The sequence below is a fragment of the Coenobita brevimanus genome, chromosome 47 (assembly GCF_032717465.1).
Source record: "Coenobita brevimanus isolate Jiangsu-jjx chromosome 47, ASM3271746v2, whole genome shotgun sequence".
Lineage (NCBI taxonomy): Eukaryota > Metazoa > Arthropoda > Malacostraca > Decapoda > Coenobitidae > Coenobita > Coenobita brevimanus.
In genome coordinates this window covers 29,579,081-29,600,762 of record NC_137000.1, presented here as the reverse complement: position 1 = coordinate 29,600,762, position 21,682 = coordinate 29,579,081, and the positions used below count along the sequence as shown (strand labels likewise).

At 40.3% G+C, this 21,682-nt stretch overlaps 1 protein-coding gene across 5 annotated transcripts in view; it reads right to left on the bottom strand.

Moving 5' to 3' along the window:
- Positions 1–680: 680 nt before the first annotated feature.
- LOC145399071 (transcription factor 12-like) overlaps positions 681–21,682 on the bottom strand; it is a 185,809-nt gene continuing 164,807 nt past the window's right edge. For all 5 annotated transcript variants that reach the window (XM_080271822.1, XM_080271821.1, XM_080271823.1 and 2 more), the window contains one exon: positions 681–3,130. In XM_080271822.1, the coding sequence (XP_080127948.1) occupies positions 3,092–3,130 (39 nt within the window). In that variant the 3' untranslated portion in view covers positions 681–3,091. The remainder of the gene's footprint in view (positions 3,131–21,682) is intronic.

Sequence of the window (21,682 nt, the reverse complement as noted above, 5' to 3'; positions counted from 1 at the left end):
ATTTGGCTTGTCACTGAGTGTAAAGTTACCCATAGGCAGAAGGACAAGGAAAGAATGAAGGAAAGAAAGGCAGAAGAGGAAGTGTAAAGTCACCTGTGTGCAAAAGGAAGAGGAATTAATGAAGGAAAGAAAGACAGAAAAGGAAGGAAGAAAGAGAGGAGAGGGCAGACACCCAGTGCATCATTACACTGAGTGGATGGTGAGCACCCCCACCTACCACAAAGTTTTATTGTACTTGGCTGTATTTCCCTGTCTACTTAAATGTATGGAGTAACTCCCACTGTAGTGCACCCTAAACTTTTATCATCAGTAAATGACAGGCCACAGTCATGATCAGCACAAGCCATCCAGACTAAAGAACTGGTCAACAAAGTGAAGTACTGTATATGAGATTGCTCCCTTCACTTACCAGCACCTATGGAAGTCAACATATAATGTACAACAATATTTTATGGGTAGAACCAGTACAGGTAGTGATATATAAGTAGCTCTTGCAACACTACTGTACAAAGGAAAGTTACATATGGAGTTTCTTCATTTCATCTGCATCTAGTCACCCACAATCCTGTTTTAGCTGTCCATTTCTTGAATCCCATAAGTCATAGGAGAAGTTCCTTCTCTTGCATTTTTAAAAAATACAATAGTATTGAAATAAAACATCCACTAATGCAAAATGGCACATTTATTATTCTACAGATGAAGTCCATGTTGAGTACCCTCGTGGATAGGCTGACACAGCGCCCACTGCACTCTTCTACAATATTTGTACACATCACGTCATTTGACTGAGTCAAGTGCCGCAGTGCCTGGAAGCTCTGAGGCACACTAGACTGGTGCCTGAACTCTAAACTGGAGACCCTGAAGTATACAATACTGAAAAGATTTGCTACTTGGTCTCAGATGCACATAATTTATCAAGGCTTGTGAAATATAATTCAATAGTACAAAATGGATTAGACCTCTGTATTGATCAACTTTGTTAAAGACTACATATATTCAAATATACAATATAAGCCATAATAACTCTGGCAGCTCTTGAACAAATGCAAAGTTGTCCAGTCCCGTATAATACTGGGTCTCCACTCTACACTCCCTACCAAGACCAGCGGGAGGACACGGGGGTGGCGGGTGTTGTAGGGCCGTCAAGTTGCTGGATTGCCGGGTGAGCGTGGAGATGAAGGGGTGTAGGGGCCCCTGCGAGTCTCAGGCGGACCAGGATGGATGGAATATTTCTGAGTAAAAGTATTTTTAATAATGAATATTTCAAAAATGCACAAGGAAAAGTCCATGAATCTAATGCTGGCTGCTCCTGTCATTAAATATTATCTCAACAAACCATTATAATATCTACATAGTTGAGAACTCACCAAATCAACAAATTTCTTTTCTAATAATTTACTTATACTTGAACCAATTCATGGTTAAAATATTTTTTTTTAAAGTTGAAAGCAAATATATAAATCACACTGGAGGATCGTGGTCTCCAATTAGCTGTGCCTTGAGTAACCTGACAGTCTAATCCTGCCAGCCTACAGCAAATGGTGTAAGAAATTCAGGGTCATGGTTGTGTTCAGTAAATTTGTAATATGATCCATTAGAACTGGATGTTAATAAGACATGTGCAAACACCACCATGTACCTGCTATATACACATAGTTCAATGATGAAAGTATACGGTAGTTCAAGATGAGTGGGATTGGTATTTGGTAATGAAAAAAATATAAATATAAATAAAAAAAAGCTATATAAAACTTCAATTGGAATGTTTTAGAATTATATTATTGCATGAAATCCACACCATTTTGCCATCATAAAGTTTTTAACAATGCTATGTCATACAAAAATTTATGAATGACATTCAGCTGCAATTTGGATATACTGTAATAAAATTTCTTGCAATATCGAATGATACTTGCTAAACAACAAAGCTACACAAAATGTCTTTCAAGCTGCTGTTCCTTAGCTGAATATAACAAGTTAAAGTCTCTAATTAATAAAGAAATATCACTAGGTTTCCTTGACAGTAGCCAATGATGAGGCAGAACTCACGACCTCTCTCCACTCATGATACAAGGTCGACATACAGTAGAATTCAAGGTGTAAATAATAAGTAAAAATAAAAAATAAAAGATATATATATGATATATATATATATCAATAAAGTCAGCAGATGAACACAGGAAAATGGGAAGCACTAACAACTACACTAAAATTATGCACTTAAAAGGGGAGTTGCTCAACACAGTGAAGCTACCATTTCATTTTAGCTTCCGAATCTTATTCCTTGATGTAAACCATCTGTTCATAATAGCATTGTGCATTCTTTACATTACAATTGTTTTTGTATTTTTTTCAGAATAGATCAACTAGCTAAAAATGTTTGTTTAATAAAATAATGAGTCATTCTGTACACAATGTATAGTTATTATGTATACAATGCTAAGCCTAATAATGTCAGGTTCACTGCTCGGTCCTCACTTCCAGCCCCATATATTTCACTGGAACAGAAGCCAACTCTCAGTTCATTACACTGCACTAATCAGCTTCACTTCACTCTTCAAGGCATCTTGTTGCTCTTTATATAAACTTTCCAATTTCTTACAATAATTTTGAGTCTAGTGCTCATCCTTGCACATATTCTTTGGGAGCTCATGTACATACCGTGACTGGCAGAACTTCATTTTGCACGTTTCATTATAAGTGAAGCTATGGACACTGTCACATCCCGACCAAGCTTAGGCTGCCTTGTGATATGATTGGCTGCGAGATATGTTGTGGAAGATCGCACGACGGAGACCACACACTGAGCTGCACTGGGCAGGGGGGTTAGGGAGCCCTGGTGTCCTAAACAATTGTTCCCAACTCTCCCATTCTTGGCTGCTTAAAAAATATACACTAAACACATATAATTGCCCTAGGTCACAATCCCCTGCCACATGGATGCGCCACTCTTGCCTCTCTCGCACAGGCCATGAGGGTGGCTCAGCTGTACATAGCAGCCCCTAAAAGGGGTGGGGGTGGGGGCCTTCACAACCCCCTGTATGGCCAGTGGTTTAGGAGGGCCACACTGCTGCCAGTGGTGGTCAGGTCACTAGTGGGGGCCAGCACCACCATGGCTTAGATGATCACCCTGAAAAAAAGTTGTCACAATCAAGCAGGTGGCTAAATGCCAAACAAGAAACTTTGACATCATGGTATTCCCATGTTCTGTGCTAAATTCAGTGATAAAAAAATTACCACACAAAACTTAAAATTACATCTGAAAAATACCAACACATAGAACTGGAGATATTTGGCTAAAGAACTGCAATGGTAAAAATATCCATACAATATTATCAATACATTCACAAAGATACATCACAATTAAACAGGTTGCATAATACTGTGAAGAGAATGTCAGAAAAACGGACCTACTTTATATACAGGACTGTGTTCATTTTGATCTGCTGAATTACTGGCATATAACCAATATTGGCCCTTTTGCTGATACTTGTTGTTGTTGTTCAAGGCCTGTCAACCACAGGTAAGCACTGTTCCTATAAGGTGGTCCCATTGGGTCCCTACACTGCTGATGAGGTGTCTGTCTTAGTATGGCATGTATTATGCAGTGCTCCAGTATGTGTTATACTGTGCAGGTCTAGTCTACAAGCTGGGCATGTGTCATCTGTGATTCCACACAGCTAAATCTAAGCTGGTAGCTGAGAAGGGCTGGGTAATGTCCTGTTCTAAGCCTAGCTAAGTGAGCTCGATAATTTCTTTTAAGGACTCCTCCGGTGGGTGCATATCATGAGGGAGTGCTTGTAGCATGGTGCTGTGACTGAAGTACTGTACTGACATGCATGTGAAGTGGGTATGTAGGTGTTTTTTCATTGCTAGTGCTGAATTATCTGGAGGTGCAATATTTTTGTAGAGGGTTTGATAATGAATGTGTGGTGAGTGTTATATGTGCCTAGATGTGCTGTGTGTCTCTGTCATGTAATGAGAGGGGTGTTGTGTACTGGAACAGGCTGTTGCATGGAACTGTGTGCCCCTCATATAAAGGTTGTCTCTGACAGGGAGGACTTTAGTTTCAGAGTGTAAGGGAGCTGTGGAAGTGGTTTTGGTGCTGCCACTAGCAATGTGTAGGGTACTGTTCTGTATGACTTGCAAGGTGTTGCAGTGGGTATTAATAGGATGGAAGCCCATGCTGGAGAGGCATAAGACATCACTGATCGAAGGTATTATTTGTAGTGTAAGGAGACAGTTTGTTTTTGTTGTCCAAAGTCTGGCCCTGTAGTTGCTCAGAGTGCACTGAGTCTGGCGGTGCATTGCCTCTTGATGTCTTGTTCGTGGTCCTTGAAGGTGAGTCTGGTGGCATATGTCACTCTAAGAATCTTAATGGATAGTGTGTGGGGCACATGTATGGTACACTGTTAAGTGTGATGTGAGGGGAGTACCTGTGTTCATGTTTACTGCTGGTGATGAATGTGGTGGTGGATTTGGCTGGGGTGATCTTTAGACTGTTGTCCTCAACCTAAGTCTGCAGTGTGCTGAGGCAGTTCTGTTGTAGTGTGCAGTCTGTGTCTGCAATGTGGCATGTGGCTGTTATGATGTAGGTGTGGAATATCATGCAGTTACTGGTTAAAGAGAACAGTGCCTGTGGAACTCCATTAGGGAAATTTTGTGTTCATGATAATTTGCCCTAGAATGTAATAGAGATTGTCTACCAGATAAAGAGATTGCAGTCCAACATTTTGTGTTCATGATAATTTGCCCTAGAATGTAATAGAGATTGTCTACCAGATAAAGAGATTGCAGTCCAACATTTGGCGTCGTTCTCCAATTTGTGTTGTATATCTTGGTGATTCATTTATGATGCAGGTAGCACTGAAGGCTTTACTAATACCTATTGTTGTGAAAAGTGAACACTGAACGAGTGCTGTGGAGCTGATGTCATTTGGTGCTTGTTGTGTGAGATTAGCCAGTAAGGTGCTTGTAGAGTGCAGTGCTCAGTAACCATGTTGTGAGGGAGGGACAGGGAGTTTTACTTTGTTGAGAATGAGACATTCAGCTATTTTGGATGGTATGCCCTGTAGTGTTATGGGGCTGTATGAAGAAGACAGTGTTGGGTCTCTGTTTGGATTAAATATAATGATGACTGCTCTGTTTCCTTATACTGGGAATGACAGAATGTGTGTATGAGCAGTTGCTGATGTTTGTAAGGGCCTCGATACCTTGTGGTCCTAAATGCTTATGGTGTTGGTTGCTGATGCCATCTGGCCCTGTGCTTGTAGAATTCTTTGTCTTCTTGATAACGTTGTCTCTTCTGCTGTGAAGGGGGTTGCATTGTGATCCAGTGGAAAGAACTGCCTATGATGAGAGGGCTGTTTTTCAGACTCTGTGTATGTTGGTGTTGACTTATGTTTGTGCAATTGTTTATGAGTATGTTTGCTGTTCTTTGCAGGAAGGGATGTTAGGTGTTGGAGGTGATGGCTGTGTTAGAGGCGCATATTTGTGATTTGGTGATATTGTTTAGTAATTTGTAGAACTGAGAGGTGTCTGTGGAGTGACTGAATGCTCTTACAACCATTACTGTTATCTACCTGCATTTCTGAATGCTGCTTACTTGCATGCTTTGTGTGGCCTAATTAAAGGACACTCTTACTAACGTAAAGAGTGATACAGGATCAAGGCGACTAATATTATAAGTGGAAAAAAATATCACTGAATAAGGTACTGCCAGTGTCTACTCATTGTAAGTTTGATCAGTTGTGTGTTTACGTAAGTACTGTAAATGCTTTCTTATCTCTTCATGTACTGCTGATATTTATGGTCATTCTTCTTTTTCTAATATCAAGAAATCTGTGCTTTACTGCATACAGTCAACTAGAGGAATGTGGCAGATGGAAGGAATATTAAGAAAAAATAACTCAAGACAAGGAAATGAATAAGATGGTAGAGTAATTGCACTCTGGACACTATGGGTAAAGTGTTGTTATTCATCTTACTGAAGTTTCCTTGGTACTCAGTCAGGTATGCCCACACGCTTAAAGGAAACAAGGTAAATAGAAAGAAGCAGAGAAAAGGCACAATTAATCTCAGAAAACAGTGTGTGAGATGTAAGACTAGCATCCAGAGTCTTCTATGTTATGTGTACATTTGGGTAGTTCTGTATACTAGTGCTTGTTTATGCAAACAGTACACAAGCTGTTTACCCTGCCAGCAACCACGATTTCTTATATTTACTAGAGAGACATGAAAGTGTCAGCCAAAAGAAATGACAAATTTATACGGATTTTAATTATCATTCTCATCATCATAAAAATAAACACTATGACACAACAGACATTATGAAGTTCACATAAGAACTGAACTCCCAATAAAAAATCACAGGAAAAAATAATGGGAGAACACCATTATGTTGTACGGTACATACAGCTTCGTACTGTACTGTACTTTTGTAACTGGGAGTTGGAAATCTCATGTGTACTGTAAACAGCAAAAATCTGTACTGATCTTTTATCTGTATCTGAGTTATATAGACCTGTATGTAATATCCCTCTTACAATCCAGATACTGTGCTGTACTGATACTGACCAAATTTTCCATGCCAAAGCAGAGCTGTACTGTACTTTCATACTTTAGCCACTTCAGTAAGACCTATCCTAAACAAGAAGCTATGCATGCAAAACTTCTGAATGCTGATCTTAAAATGTCCAGTTAAGAATTATGCTCCTGCTCCATGTTGCATATACATATTTATCTCTCAATTTACTGTACCAATATAAAAACTATGAAATTCCACTCTTTACACCAGTTAATTATCAATTTCTATAATACAGAATTTAAATGATCAAGTAAGATCTCACTATTCACATTTCACATAATTTTCACCATTATTTTCAGCTATACGTCTATTTGCAATAAAACATTAGTCAGACAGGTTCATCTGATGACAATGCTCCATGTGAAAGTACTGTACTCTAGTAATATCTCTAGATCTGAGTTCAGCACTCACCACCTCATCCCATGTCTTCCTAAGTCTTAACTCTCTTTTGACAACCCAGTACTTCAGCATTTCTATATCTCCTCACTCAACTCCCCACGTTCTCTCTCCTAACATGTCCAAATCATCTCAACCTCTTGCTTTCTATTTCCATTCCCAGCAGGCTTATCAGATCTCTGGATGATATCTACCAAACCAGTTTTCCATCCATCCATCATCCAATCCTATGTTGCCCCATGAGGAACGTAGAAGCCCAGGGCTAGGCAGTTGGTCCTGACATTTAAGATGAGAGTGACCAGCCACACTCATCCCTGAGTGGCATCACGTGAGCAATAAACCCCAACCATCCCTTGGATATAAACCTTCGGGTTCAATCCAATTGGAACGCAATAATTACCCACTAAACCACCACTCCACATTAACCATCAGATCATTCACACATCATTTTAATTCAGTATCATTATATCCTCTTTTACTCTCTTAAGTCACTACTATATATCACGACATTCCAAACATAGGTATCAAATGCTTTCCTTTTAGGGGATAATGAGCACCCCCAGATGTCTGGATTGGTAGCAATTCTCTGAACTTTCATCATTCACTTCACTCTTTCAATGGTGCTTTGCTTAGCCCTAATCTCTACACTGATGACATCATCAAGGTACCAGAAATTGTGCACAATATGTATTCACATACTGCCATAGATACAGCTCTGCCCCTACATCTACTGCATCAGAAATCCACCACCAAACTCAAACTGACAACTTCATGCCATCTCTTACTCAGCCAATCTTTGCATTCAGTACATTAAATGCTACTGTATTACTCATACCCTTCCTAAGTTATATATATATCATCATCATCATCAGCCGTTGAGCGTCCACGGCAGGACTGGCCTATCCCTACAAGTAGGGAAGATGCAGCCAACGTACCTCTACCCAGTGGCTTAGGCTGTCTGGTAGAGACTCTATGTAGGGTAATAAGTACTTGTGAGTGTGAATTCAAGTAAGACGGAGGAATAGAAGAAGGGAAAGACAAGAGGAAGGAGTAGTTGCAAGGAGAGTGGAAAGGTTACAAGAGGATGAGAAAAAGGCAGAGTATAAGAGAGAAGTGGAGGAACGATTGGGCAAATATGAATTGGAGCAGACAGGAGACATGGAAGGTGTGTGTAGGATATTTACAGAAGAAATATGTGCAGCATGTGATGTGGTGTGTGGAAGGAAGAGAAGACGGAGGGGGGGTGCAAGGAACAGCATGGTGGACTGAAGAGGTGAGACAGGCTGTGGCACAAAACAAGAAAGCATACAATGAATGGATGAGAAATAGGGGCGTGGAAGAAGTTGAGAGGCGGAAGAGAGAGTTATATGTAGAAAGAAAGAAAGGTGAAAAGATTAGTAAGAGAGAGTAAGAAGAGAGTGGATGAGGAATTTGGAAGGAATTTGAGTGTAAAGTGGAGGGACTGTAAGAAAATGTTCTGGAAAGAGGTGAAAAGAGTAAGACAGGGTGGAAGTGAAGTTAGCAGGGGAGTGAAAGATAAAAATGGTAGATTACTAGTGGAGAACAGAGAAAAAGTGACCAGATGGAGAGAACACTTTAAGGAATTGTTGAACATAGAGGATGTAAGTAATGCGAGTATAAGTGGCTGGGGAATGGCTGGGAGAAGGAGGGAGGTGAGAAGACAGGAAGAAATCAGTAGGATAGAAGTTGTGGAAGCAATGAAGAAAGTTAAATCAGGGAAAGCCCCAGGAATTGATGGAGTGTGTGGTGAAATGCTGAAGCATGGGGGTGAGAGAGTAGTAGAATGGATGTGGAAGATATGCAGACTGGCCTGGGAGGAAGGTAGAGTCCCGGAGGATTGGAAGTCAGGTATAATTATTCCCTTGTACAAAGGAAAAGGGGAAAAAGAAGTGTGTGGTCATCATAGGGGCATTTGTCTTCTTAGTATAATAGGAAAAGTGTATGGTAGGATACTTATTGACAGAGTTAGAGAAAGAACAGAGAAATTAGTTGGAGAAGAACAGAGAGGCTTTAGGAAGGGAAGAGGTTGTGTAGATCAGATATTCATTCTCAGATCTTTAGTGGAAAAGTTTCTAGAGAAGGGAAAGAAGTTGTATGCGGCTTCCATGGATTTGGAGAAAGCATATGACAGGGTGGATAGACAAGGATTGTGGAAAGTATTAAGAATATATGGAGTAGATGGGAAGTTGTTGAATGCTGTGAAGAGTATGTACGATGGTGCAAAGGTTGTGCGTGTGGATGGTGAACTAAGTGAATTTTTCTCTTTGAAAGTTGGGTTGAAACAGGGATGTGTCATGTCTCCATGGTTGTTCAATCTGTACATGGATGGGGTAATAAAAGAGGTACAAGGTAGGGTAGTGGATGTTGGAGTGGCCCTGGTGAGAGAGGATAGTGTTTGGAAACTCCCTGTACTGTTGTCTGCAGATGATACTGTGTTGTTGAGTGAAGACGAAGGGGAGCTGCACGGCTTGGTGGATGAGTTTGAGTGAGTGTGTAAGAAACGGAATCTAAAGGTGAATGTAGGGAAGAGTAAAGTGATGGTCTTTGGGAGAGGTGAAGTCAGTGAATGTACAGCGAGGTTGGATGGTGAGGAATTGGAAAATGTGAGTACGTTTAAGTACTTGGGTAGTGTGATGAGTAAGGATGGAGGTTTGGAGGGTGAAGTGCTTGAAAGGGTACAGCAGGGAAGAAAGGTTGCTGGTTCTTTGAAAGCAGTGATAAGAAACAGGGAAGTGAGCATGAAAGTGAAAAAGTTACTACATGACAGTATTGTGATACCAACACTAACGTACGGAAGTGAAGCTTGGACGTTGTTGGAAGGACACAAGTCAAGAGTGAGAGCAGTGGAAATGAGTTATTTAAGGGGAGCCTGTGGAGTCACATGGAGAGACAGGCTTACGAATGAGGATATAAAGGACCGTTGTGGTGTGGATGTGGATGTGATAGGAAGCGTTATGAGGAACACACTGAGGTGGTTTGGCCATGTGGAGAGGATGGAGGGTGAAAGACTGACAAAGAGAGTGTATGTGAGTGAGGTGGAGGGGGGAAGAGGGAGGGGGAGGCCGAGGATGAGATGGAGGGATGGGGTGGAGAGGTATATGAGAGAGGGGGGTGTGAGTTGGGAGCAGGGAAGTGAAATGGCGGGGGACAGGGCGACTTGGAGGCGATTTGTTTGTGGCCACCCCAAACGGGATTGAGGTGTCTGGCAATAGATAGATAGATATATATATACAGTAATCCCTGTACTATCCAAACGCCCAATATCCGAACATCCCCACTAACCGGACACAATCATCCTGGGATCCAATATTCCCAAAATGGGCCAAAAACGGCAAAAAATTCAAAAAAAATCTGACTTTTTTCCCACCCGCAATTTGAAATTGCCGTCTGGCGCTGAACAGCTGTTACACCATGGTCCCTTCATCCCTTCCTTCCTCCTCCCTCCCCTGTCAGGTTGCCATTTGGTATTTTTCATTACCAAGTGTGGGCCAATTTGGTAATGAAAAATTCATTTGGTAATGAATCAGAATAATGCATTACCAAATGGATTTTTCACATGTATGAGGATACACAGGATAGAGATGGTGGATTATTTGCTCTCTCTGATTAATCTGCTACCCTATACAGCATGAAAATAATCAACATGGTGTTAATTATAAGGAGAGTGATTACATGTATTTCCACTTGTATATATAATTAGTGAAGAATAAATGCTAGCTTTATGAATTTGGTAATGAAAAATTAAACTTGGTAATGAAAGTTGTGGAGATTGGTAATGTGGCCGTTGCGATCTGGCAACTCTGTTACCCCGCCATCATCAACAGTCACAGCTTAACTCCGATCGAGAGCAAATGCTCATAATAGTGCAAGCCACAGGTGCTTGTTTTTTGTGAATAAACAGTGAATAAACTGCAATACCTCGCCACTAGAACACACAGGAATTTACAGTGTTGTGCAGTGTTAAGAAATTAGAATTTAGAGTGCAGAGGATTAACTGTGGACTGCAAACTGGCGGTTCAAACCAGTCCAGGAGCCAGGGACTTGTAAGTACCCAGAATGTTTAATATTGTATAAACTCACCTCTAAAACCTCATTTTATGGTTCTTTTGCATTTATTTCAGTCTTTTATGTCCCTTATTGGTGTGATTTGGGTCTTAAATAGGTGCTATGCATGTCCAGAGGGGGTTGTATAGGTGTTTCTCTGAGTTAGGGTCCATAAGTACAAGTCCAGGAGGCTGGGGCCCAATAACCGGACAGGACCACTATCCAGACCTGCCTATGGCCCTATTACGTCGGATATTGGAGGGATTACTGTATATATATATATATATATATATATATATATATATATATATATATATACATATACATATATATATATATATATATATATATATATATATATATATATATACATGTATATATATATATATATATATATATATATATATATATCTATCTATATATATCTATCTATCTATATATATCTTTTTCTTGATATATATATATATATATATATATATATATATATATATATATATGTAAAAGTCCATTAATCTGAATGGCAGTGGATCAATCTGAAGATTATCAGATTTTTTGGATTTTGGGGTGGGACCCCTAAGACACGTAATTTCATGTTTAAACTGAAATTTTACTGAACGGATCACTTTTCATTCATTCATAATACAATATGGCACATATTAACATTACATTACATATTACACAAATTTTTAAACTTAATAATGTATTAAGAGTCTTCACACAACACGAGATAGATTATACAGAACCTCATGCAAAATCGATTTCGCGCTAAAACATGACATATATTTACATGTAAAATAGAGGGTTAGGTTCTAGGAGCCTCATATTTTTTGTTAAAAATATATTTAATGATAGATTATTACAAATACGTCTGCCTTAAGGCACCGATGACAGTGTGTTTACATACAGCCTCACTGACTGGACACATCAGTGCATAGCTACTGCATTCTGACCTAACCTAACCAATCAATTTTGTCTCCTAATACTCCCCATAAAAATTTTAATCACCAAGGATTGCCACTAAGCCTCTTGAAAGTCCTCATTATCAAGCAAAAACTTGACCTACTCAACATGTGAATAATGGCCACCCAGCATCATGCATATTTCGTCACGAATCATTTTTGGTGCTCATTAAAAAAAAAAAAAAAAAATTCAGTGTGAAACTTTTTGAAAGCCATTAGTCATCAACAATAAAGAACAAAAAAGCTATAAAGAAGTCATCAGCATGGAGTGATTGTGTATCTCACTTCTCAATACACACGAATGAAGTAATCGCGAAAAATAAACAGATCAGCCAAGCAGTATAATTTGTATGGCAGTATAATTCACAAGAAATGAACTCACATAATTATCTTACCTAACTATTCATGTGAACACGTAGTGTCTTCACGTATCATAAGATCCGAATTTTCTCGACCAAAGACAGTCAGTCCATAACAAAGATCGAGCACAAAGCATTTTCTCTCTCTCTATCTCTCTCTTGTAGGACTATAGGGGAATACATGAATTGTACTGCTCCTTCATCATTAAATCATTTTTCCAACAAAGAAAACTATCCACATTGTAACCATCCCGACTCATTTTATCTGTCTGATCATTTGCATTGCTCCAATACCACACGCTACTTCGTCCAACATTTTTACATTTTCATTCAGAATAAATGCTTTTCTTGTGTTCATAGCACTTTCAGGGTGTTTAGGCATAAGTAAAGTTAGTTTGGAACCACGTGCTCAGTTCTGAGAGGAAACGAGGAGTAAGGAAATAAACAAATAAACTTCTCTTCACAGCGAACGTTCACACAACACTGAGGTAGTGAGGTAGGCAGCAGGCTGTGGCAAATGGTATGGGGGTCACGTGGGTTGTCGGGTCGAGGAAGCCAATCAGTGACTGACGTAAGCATAATATACGAGTCTTAACTGGAAATCCAATACCAAAACGCACCCATTTCCCAGTTTCTCTCACGGAATTGACTGGTATTACCATGCTATTAATTAATTATGGGAGAAATTAAATGCCCATGTTATTGTTAAATCGTTGTTTTGTTTGGTCTTAAATCACGACTCTACTGTACTGAAGACACGAACTGTACCTGTTAACTTACGAGATGTTATGGGTTGTTTAACTCACCAGTAATGTGCAGTGTTGAAAACAGCAGTTGTAGGCAGGTAAATCCAATTAGAGAGAGTAAGTAATTGTAAAAGCACAAAAAGCACATATTGTATAAGCACAAAAACTTAATATGTATTACTGTGGAAAATTCCTTAAACCTACGGTACAGATCCAAAAGTGGTCAGTTGTTTACGAGGAGTTGCCAATCCATGCATTACCTGATCCATGACCACACCGCTTGGCACTTCGGCGCATTTGGCGCCCAGTTTGAATTTTCTAATTTTGAGTTACTTAACTTTTGGAGTTTTTGTCAGCCTTCTTCAAAAATTCAGATTATTGGGATTTTTGGATTATCAGTGATCAGATTAATTGACTTTTACTGTACATACATATATCATCATCATCATCTGGACCCCCTATCCTACCTTTTCCTACCCTAGGGCAGGGTGAGGAGTAACAATGTCCAGAAAGCCCAAATTTCCCCAATCCAATGGGCCACGCTTCCATTCACTCATCATTCAAGCCCCCAGAAACCTGGCTCTATCTGATATGCCAAAAACATTCACCATCGTCTGTAGCTTCACATAAACATATCCGATAGAGTCAATCTGGATGCTGTCACGTAAAAAAGGGATGCCAAATCCCTGATAATGGGCTTCTCCTCACAATATTCATCCAGCCACCTCGAACTCGTCAGTCCCCTAGCCTCACTGACTTCTAAACCTCTCTTCCTCACACACATCCACCATATCCCTCCACCTTCTCCTTGGCCTACCTCTCCTCCTCCCTCCTTCAAAATCAGCTCAGGTATACTTTTCACACTCTATTGTTATCCATTCTCTCCACATGACCATACCATCTCAGTACACTCTCTTCGATTCTGGTGTCCACAGCCTTCCTCACTCCACATCTTTTACAAATCACATGATTTCATATCCTATCCACTCTCTATACTCCAAATACATTCCTCAGCAGTCCCATCTCCTTTGCTCTCACTCTTGACTTTTCATCTTCATGCCACACCACAGTTTCACATCCGTATGTTAAAGCTGGCACTAACACACCTTCATCTAAGCCTTGCTGCTACATTCAAGTCTCTGTTTCTTATGAAGGCCTTCAATGCACCAGCTACAGTCCTTCCTTGTGTCACTCTACTTTCCACTTCTTTTGCACATTTTCCTGTCTTTTCTATCATTGTACCCAGGTATCTGAACTCTCTAACCAATTCCAGTCTCTCTCCATTCACTGTAACGTTAAATTGGGAGTCACCTTCTCTCTCAATAACCATCACTTTACTCTTTTTTGCATTTACTCTCAAGGCACAACGTTCACAGACATCAGCAAAACCCTGCACTAGTCTGTCAAGCTCTTGTCTGGTATTTGCAATGTAGTACTGCATCATCAGCATACAACAAATTTGAGATATTCCATCCATCACCACTCAGTACCACCACCATCCCTCTCTCCATTACTTGTATTTTTATTTCTCTCATCACCCCATCCACATATATACTGACCAACCATGGGGACATCATACAACCTTGTTGCATGCCCACACCAATAGTGAAACCATTCACATAGATGTCCATTTACCCTTACACATGCTTCACTACCATCATAAAAACTATTGACGGCACCCAGCAGCTTACCATTCTACACCATATATGTGAAAAACCTTCCACAGTCCTTCTCTGTCTACATTGGTGTATACTTTTTCCAGATCCATGAATGCCATAAACATCTTATAGTCCTTCTCACAAGCCTTCTCCACTATCTGTCTCATTGCAAATATTTGATCCACACATCCTCTGCCACTCCTGAAGCTACCCTGTTCATCACTCACCAGGACTTCTGATATCTCTCTTACTTTCTCTAAAATAATTCTTCCATATACAGTACTGTACCTTCCCTACTACACTCAATAATCTTATGCCATGATAATTCTTGCACTCACTTCGTTCACCTTTATTTTTGCACGGGTACAATTCACAGCCTTTTTCCACTATGCTGGCACAGTTTCACTCATCCATGCCTTCTTACATACCTCCAACTAGCATTTCATTCAGCTCTCTCCACTACACTTAATCATCTCTGCATACACCTCATCGACCCCAGCTGCTTTCCCATTTTTCAGCTGTTTACAGCATTCTTCACCTGTGCGAGTGTCATGTTTCCTATCACTGCATTTCTTCTCTGTACATCCCCAAAACCAATCACGTTTACAGCAGCTCTGCTCTCTCTATTCCCATCCATCAGGCTTTCAAAATATTCTATCCATCTGGTCGTTACTTCATCCCCATGGTTTAACAATGTACCACTTACATCCTTCACATTTTCATATTTCTTTCATCTGTCACTTCTATATTTCTGCACCTCTTTCCAGAATAACTTCCCATTTTCAGAGTAATTTGCATTCATTTTTCTTCCTAGATCATCATTTACCTCCTTTTTCCTCTTCACTAGTCTCTTCATGTGCTTCTTGCTCTTAATATATTCATTTCTTATTTCAATTGATCCCCTGTCCTGCAATCACTCTACACTATGTGCGTGTATATATATATATATATATATATATATATATATATATATATATATATATATATATATATATATACAGCAGACCCTTTTATACACGGAATTTCCATCCGCGGATTTAAGTTTCCGCGGATGAAACTTATTTTAATACAGTGCTGTACTATACACTGTAACTTAATTTTAAATTGGCATGCAACGCGCACTTCTTTTGCTGCTATACTTAACATACCTGCACCCACAGGCATTCCCCCACTCTGCCAGTCTTACTGTAAGCACCAATCAGTTCGTTACTTATGTCGTCATCACCCTTCTCGTGTTTACAACTCTACTTTATTGTGTAAGTGAAAAATGGCTCCCAAGAAACAAGCAAAGAATAAAAGCAATCCTTCTAAGCCAAAGAGAGAGCGTAAGGTGTTATCTGGCGTCCTGTCAAAAGGATCAGACTAAACTCCCAGCTAACCTACAGTGCCGCCACACATCTCGTTGCTTCATCACACTGGCACTGTAGGAACTGCACTACAATCATCATCATCATCATACAGGTATCATCGTCATCTATACAGCAATCATCATCATCATACAGCAATCGTCATCAATGTATGAAGGTTATGAAGAGAACACACAGTCTTTTGGTGAGTGTTAATATGTATTTGTAATATTTTAAAGAATGTTTTTATTTTTTCAGGGATGTGCTTAGCTTATGTGGAAATAATATGCCATTTTGTGATGATGACTTCAGTATCCACGAAATTTGCCTTCCGCGGGGGTCTCTGGAACATAACTCCCGCGGATAACTGGGGTCTACTGTACATATATACTGTACTGTATATATGTGCATATATATATATTTGATGTAATATGCAGTTGGACAAGAGGCCCACCAAGACATAAAGTAACTTGGTGGTGGGATGAGGGTGTAGATGCTGCAGTTAAGGAGAAAAGAAGGCTTTTCCGGGAATGGAAGAAGGGTGGTAACAAGGAGGAATACTTGGCTGCCAAACGTGGCCTAGAAGAGAGGTATACAGAACAAAGTCTGAGTCACAGAGACTTTTCCTTGAAAATGTAAATCATGGGGAAAGGAAAAATATGATATTTAAGGTGGCAAAACAGATGAAGAGGGATAATTGGGACTCTACAGGTGAGCAGTGTGTGAAGAATGATGAAGGAAGGGTAGTGGTGAACAGTGGGGATATTAAAGATGCATGGAGAAAGCATTATAGCCGGTTGTTGGAGGAGGAGTCTGACTGGGACAGGGAAGGTTTGGAGCCAGCAGATCCAGTGTTTGGCCCCTGGCCTTTGATTGACGCTTCTACTGTGAGTGAGGCAGGCCACAGGCAGGATGCAGGTGGGGAAGGCCGCAGGTGTGTGTGGGTTGACTGCCGAAATGTTGAAGGCCTCAGGAGATATAGGGGTGAGGTTAGTCACTGACCTGATAAATATGATTATATATGAGTGTGTTGTCCCAGATGATTGGTTGAAGAATGTAATTGTAAATGTGTATAAAGGGAAGGGTGATGCCCTGGAAAGAGGAAATTATAGAGGTATAAAGCTTCTTGATCAGATAATGAAGGTAACGGAAAGAGTTCTAAAAGGTATGATTAGAGAAAGAGTGAATATTGATGAGATGCAATTTGGGTTTATGCCAGGCAGGGGACCACTGATGCCATATTCATTGTTCAACAGCTTCAGGAAAAATATACTGGGAAGAAAAGGGATCTGTATTTTGTTTTTGTTGATTTGGAAAAGGCCTTTGACAGAGTCCCTAGAGAGGTGGTGAAGTGGGCAATGAGAAAGCCTGGCTTGGAGGAGTGGCTGGTTAGGGTGGTTATGGCTATGTATGTGGGTGCTCACACCCAGGTAAGAGTGAATGGAGATTTGAGTGATGAGTTTTCCGTGAATGCTGGTGTGCATCAGGGGTCAGTTTTGAGTCCAATGTTGTTTATCATAGTACTTGAAGCCCTCTCACGTGACCTCAGAAATGGACTCCCGTGGGAGATGTTATATGCTGATGATTTGGTGTTGATTGCAGAGAACGAAAGGGAGGTGATGGAAAGATTTAGGAAGTGGAGAGATGGTACGGGCCACAAGGGCTTAAAGGTAAATGCAGATAAAACAAAAGTGATGATATCTAGGGTTGGTGACGGTACTGTCAAAGACAAGGGAGAGTGGCCATGTGCAGTTTGCCACAAGGGCGTGGGAAGTAATTCCATCTTGTGCAGTGTTTGTGATAAGTGGGTGCACAAGAGATGTAGTGGTATCAGAGGTAGACTGAGAGATTATGCTGTTTTTATGTGTGTGGCGTGTCGGGGAGAGCAGGTGGAGCCTGTCAGGCGTGAAAGGATCGAACTTGCTGGTGAGTCTCTTGAGTGTGTGGAAGGGTTTTGTTATTTGGGAGACATGTTATGTGCTGGAGGTGGGGCTGGAGCTAGCTCTGTGGCTAGGGTGAGAAGTGGTTGGAAGAAGTTCAGGGAGCTGTTGCCTCTCCTGACATTGGGAGGACTCTCCCTACATGCTAAGGGGTCTTTGTATGCAGCATGTTAGAAGTGTAATGCTGTATGGTAGTGAGACCTGGGCAGTAAAGAAGGAGGATATTCGCAGGCTCAGACATACAGAAATGACAATGATTAGGTGGATGAGTAGTGCGTCCCCGAATGCAAGGCCTGTGGGGGCTGGGTTTACGATGGAAGAGTGAGAGGTAGGATGGGATTGGAGTGTATTGGTGCTGTGATGAGGAGAGGTAGATTGAGGTGGCTTGAGCATGTGGAGAGGATGGGGGATGATAATTGGGTGCAGAAGGTGAGAAGTGTTAATATTGGGGGTGGGGTTGTGAGGGGTAGACCGAGAAAGACGTGGGATGAGGTCATTAAGTGCGACCTCAGGATTAAGGGACTGAACAGGGAGGCTGCAATAGAATGTACAGCATGGACAGCCACAAGTAGATGACCAAGGCTGACACATGCAAGCATGTTTGAGCCTTCAAAAACGAAAACGATACATACAGTATATATACTGTATACACTATATATATTTATTTATATATACAGGCATCGCGTATGGCTTGGACTTCTATGCCATGGTTTTCTATGACACGGCAAGGTGCCCGACCCCCAAAAAACGAACCACAAACATAAACTACCTCTGGCGCAGGTGCGGCAAGGTTTGAAATGCACAGGCAAATTCCCCTGGCAGTGTGCTCCCCTGTTTGTTAACAAAGAAGATGGAGACCACTTCAGCTCCATACTACAAGTGCTCCAACTGTGGACTTTTTTCTCTCTTATGAGGAGGTTAAACTTCACCAAATTCATTGTGTTAAGTAATGAAACATTAGATTCTTTGGGTACTGTGACTAGTTAATAGGTTTGTTCGTAAAACCTTTATGAACAGGTTAGTGACGAAGCACCTATCTCTGAGCTAAGACGAAGTATAATGCCTCCCATCATCATCATCATCACGTACAGTATATTAGAATGATTATTAATGTGTTATATGTGAGTTTTGTTGACACCTGAGCATACAAACTTTATCAAATAAACTTCTTCAATCAGTGCTTGACCAGGCACCCTCCGCCATCTTTAATGTTTTGGTCGGTCAGCTGATCTGTGTCTACTTAGCTGAGCTTTTTTTCGCTCGATCTGCAGCTAGTGATATTCCCCAAGTAGACACAAGGCTGATCACCCTCCCATTTTGTGCCTATCATTACGTGTAATACATGCACTGATTGATTGCTTGATTGTGTATGTGTGTATAAAGTGGGGAAAAATGTGGACTTTGGGTGAACGTCCAGAACTAAATTCCATTTCTCCCACAGGTTTAGTTATTTGTATGGCTCGGTTTTCTATGGCACGGGTGCGGTCCAGAACCAATTAGCTGTGCCTTAGGCGACTTGACTCGACCCTTGATTTCCCGGACTAAAAGGGGGGGCAGGCCAATCCGGGAACCCCAAAAGTCCGGGAATCGCAAAAGTCCGGCCCCACATACCATTCCCCGGACTATTACCATACCTTGACCAAATTCTCCAATACTGTCAGGCAATTATTCCAATATTCTAGAGCATTCTGGAATGTAGGCTACCTATACCAACATAACATACACAGTATATACAGTAAACCTATCATTATACGATGCCTCTTCATTCGATATTTCGCTTATACAATGTCAAAATTTTAGTACCTTATGCCCACTATACAATGGGAGTGATTTGCTACAATGACGGATCATCCGCGGCTCAGTGAACAGCAAATGTGCAAACGCAACACATACGTCCTCACACTGTCGGCAGTGGACCACACACACTTGTCCACCGGTCCAGCCTCATTAGCTAGCCCGTCCAGCCAACCAGCCTGCCCAGCCAGCCAGTTCTGACAGTGATGAGTGAGGGCTGTGACTGTGAGGCCGAGTTGGGACAATTCGCCATCAAGTCAATTCGCCGTCAGGACGATTCCCCATCATTTATTTACGTATAAGTTCAAGTACACTAGTTTTTGAATTATGTAAGTTATAAAAGTGATGGTGGTTTATTGTTTATATAGTAAATGTAAAATATGGCATCAAATCATGGGTATTAAATGAAAAAATAATAATATATTGAAACGTGAATCAGCTGATTTACGATCGTTCCTTCATCTTAGCATTAGGCTACATACGAGACATTGGCATTTATATAAATGCCTAATGACCTTAAGTGAACGATCAACATAATTTGGAATTACACGAATAATCTTCAAATTACGTCTATATAAACGTTTCGGGACAATTCGCCATCAAGTCAATTCGCCATCACAACAATAACAAGACAATTCACCATCGAGACTTTGTCGTCAGGGTGATTCCCAGACGTTTATTTTCGTATCAGTTTATTTGGCAAGTACACTAGTTTTTTAGTACTGTACTTGTACCTCTTCAAAGTCGTTTTAAAATATACCCAGGATGTTGTAGTACCAATGGAAATTAATGAAAACAGCTATGGGTGATGATAGAACATAATTCAAAGTCAACTAAAGCAAGGTAGAAACAAGTTAAATATTGTCTAAAAGTGCAACTTAAAAATGATATCCAAAGCCAACGCTATTGAATGAAAATAGACTTTGATAGATCCCCCTGAAAATTAGTTATTTATGTATCAGTTAATCAGTAATAAGTATATTTATAGAATGACAGGGAATTGTCCTGACGGGGAATCGTCCATATTATGATGGCAAATTGTCGACTTCATGGCGAATTGTCTAGGAACCACATAAACAACCCTTGTTTGCTTCAGTAAAGGTAAGAACTACTGTATACTGTAGTTTTCATGTTTTTTTCTCTTTATTCACTATTAATGTGCTACTTTAAATGTTTAAACATAAGGATGTTTCATGTATGTGAGCACTAAGGTGTGCGTATGTGAGAGTTTAGGCAGGTCTGGGAACGTATCCCCATTGACTCCATGTTATAATGGGATTGCTATACGATGGATCGCTTTACGATGGGGTTTTCAGGAACGGAACCCCATTGTATAATGAGGGAATACTGTAAAATAATAACACTGACACAAAATAACAATAATAATAACTGACACAATAGCAGTAGATTGCTAGCTACAACCCTAAGAATGATTGTTTAGACAGTTGTTGACGAGAATGTGGAGGGTATGATAGAAGAAGATCAGAAAGCTGAGGAAAAAGAGGAAAATGAACGAGGAATGGAACACCACAAGGTGAGCCAACCACTCATCAGCTGACCAAGATACAAACACGCAATCATCGAATGTGATCTTGATCTTGGACCGAATCGGCAATTTTAATTGGAAAATATTTCAATCTTTATCATCATATAGGTTTGCACACCTAATTATTTGAAATTCAATAAAAAATTTGTGCTTAATTTAATTATTAATAGAAAATCAGGATTCAGATAGAAAATTTCTTAGAGTTAGCAGAAGTGTTTTGCCCCTAGCCTAACAATTCACCTTGATGGACTTTTGTTTTGTATAAATATCAATTTACTATGCAGATA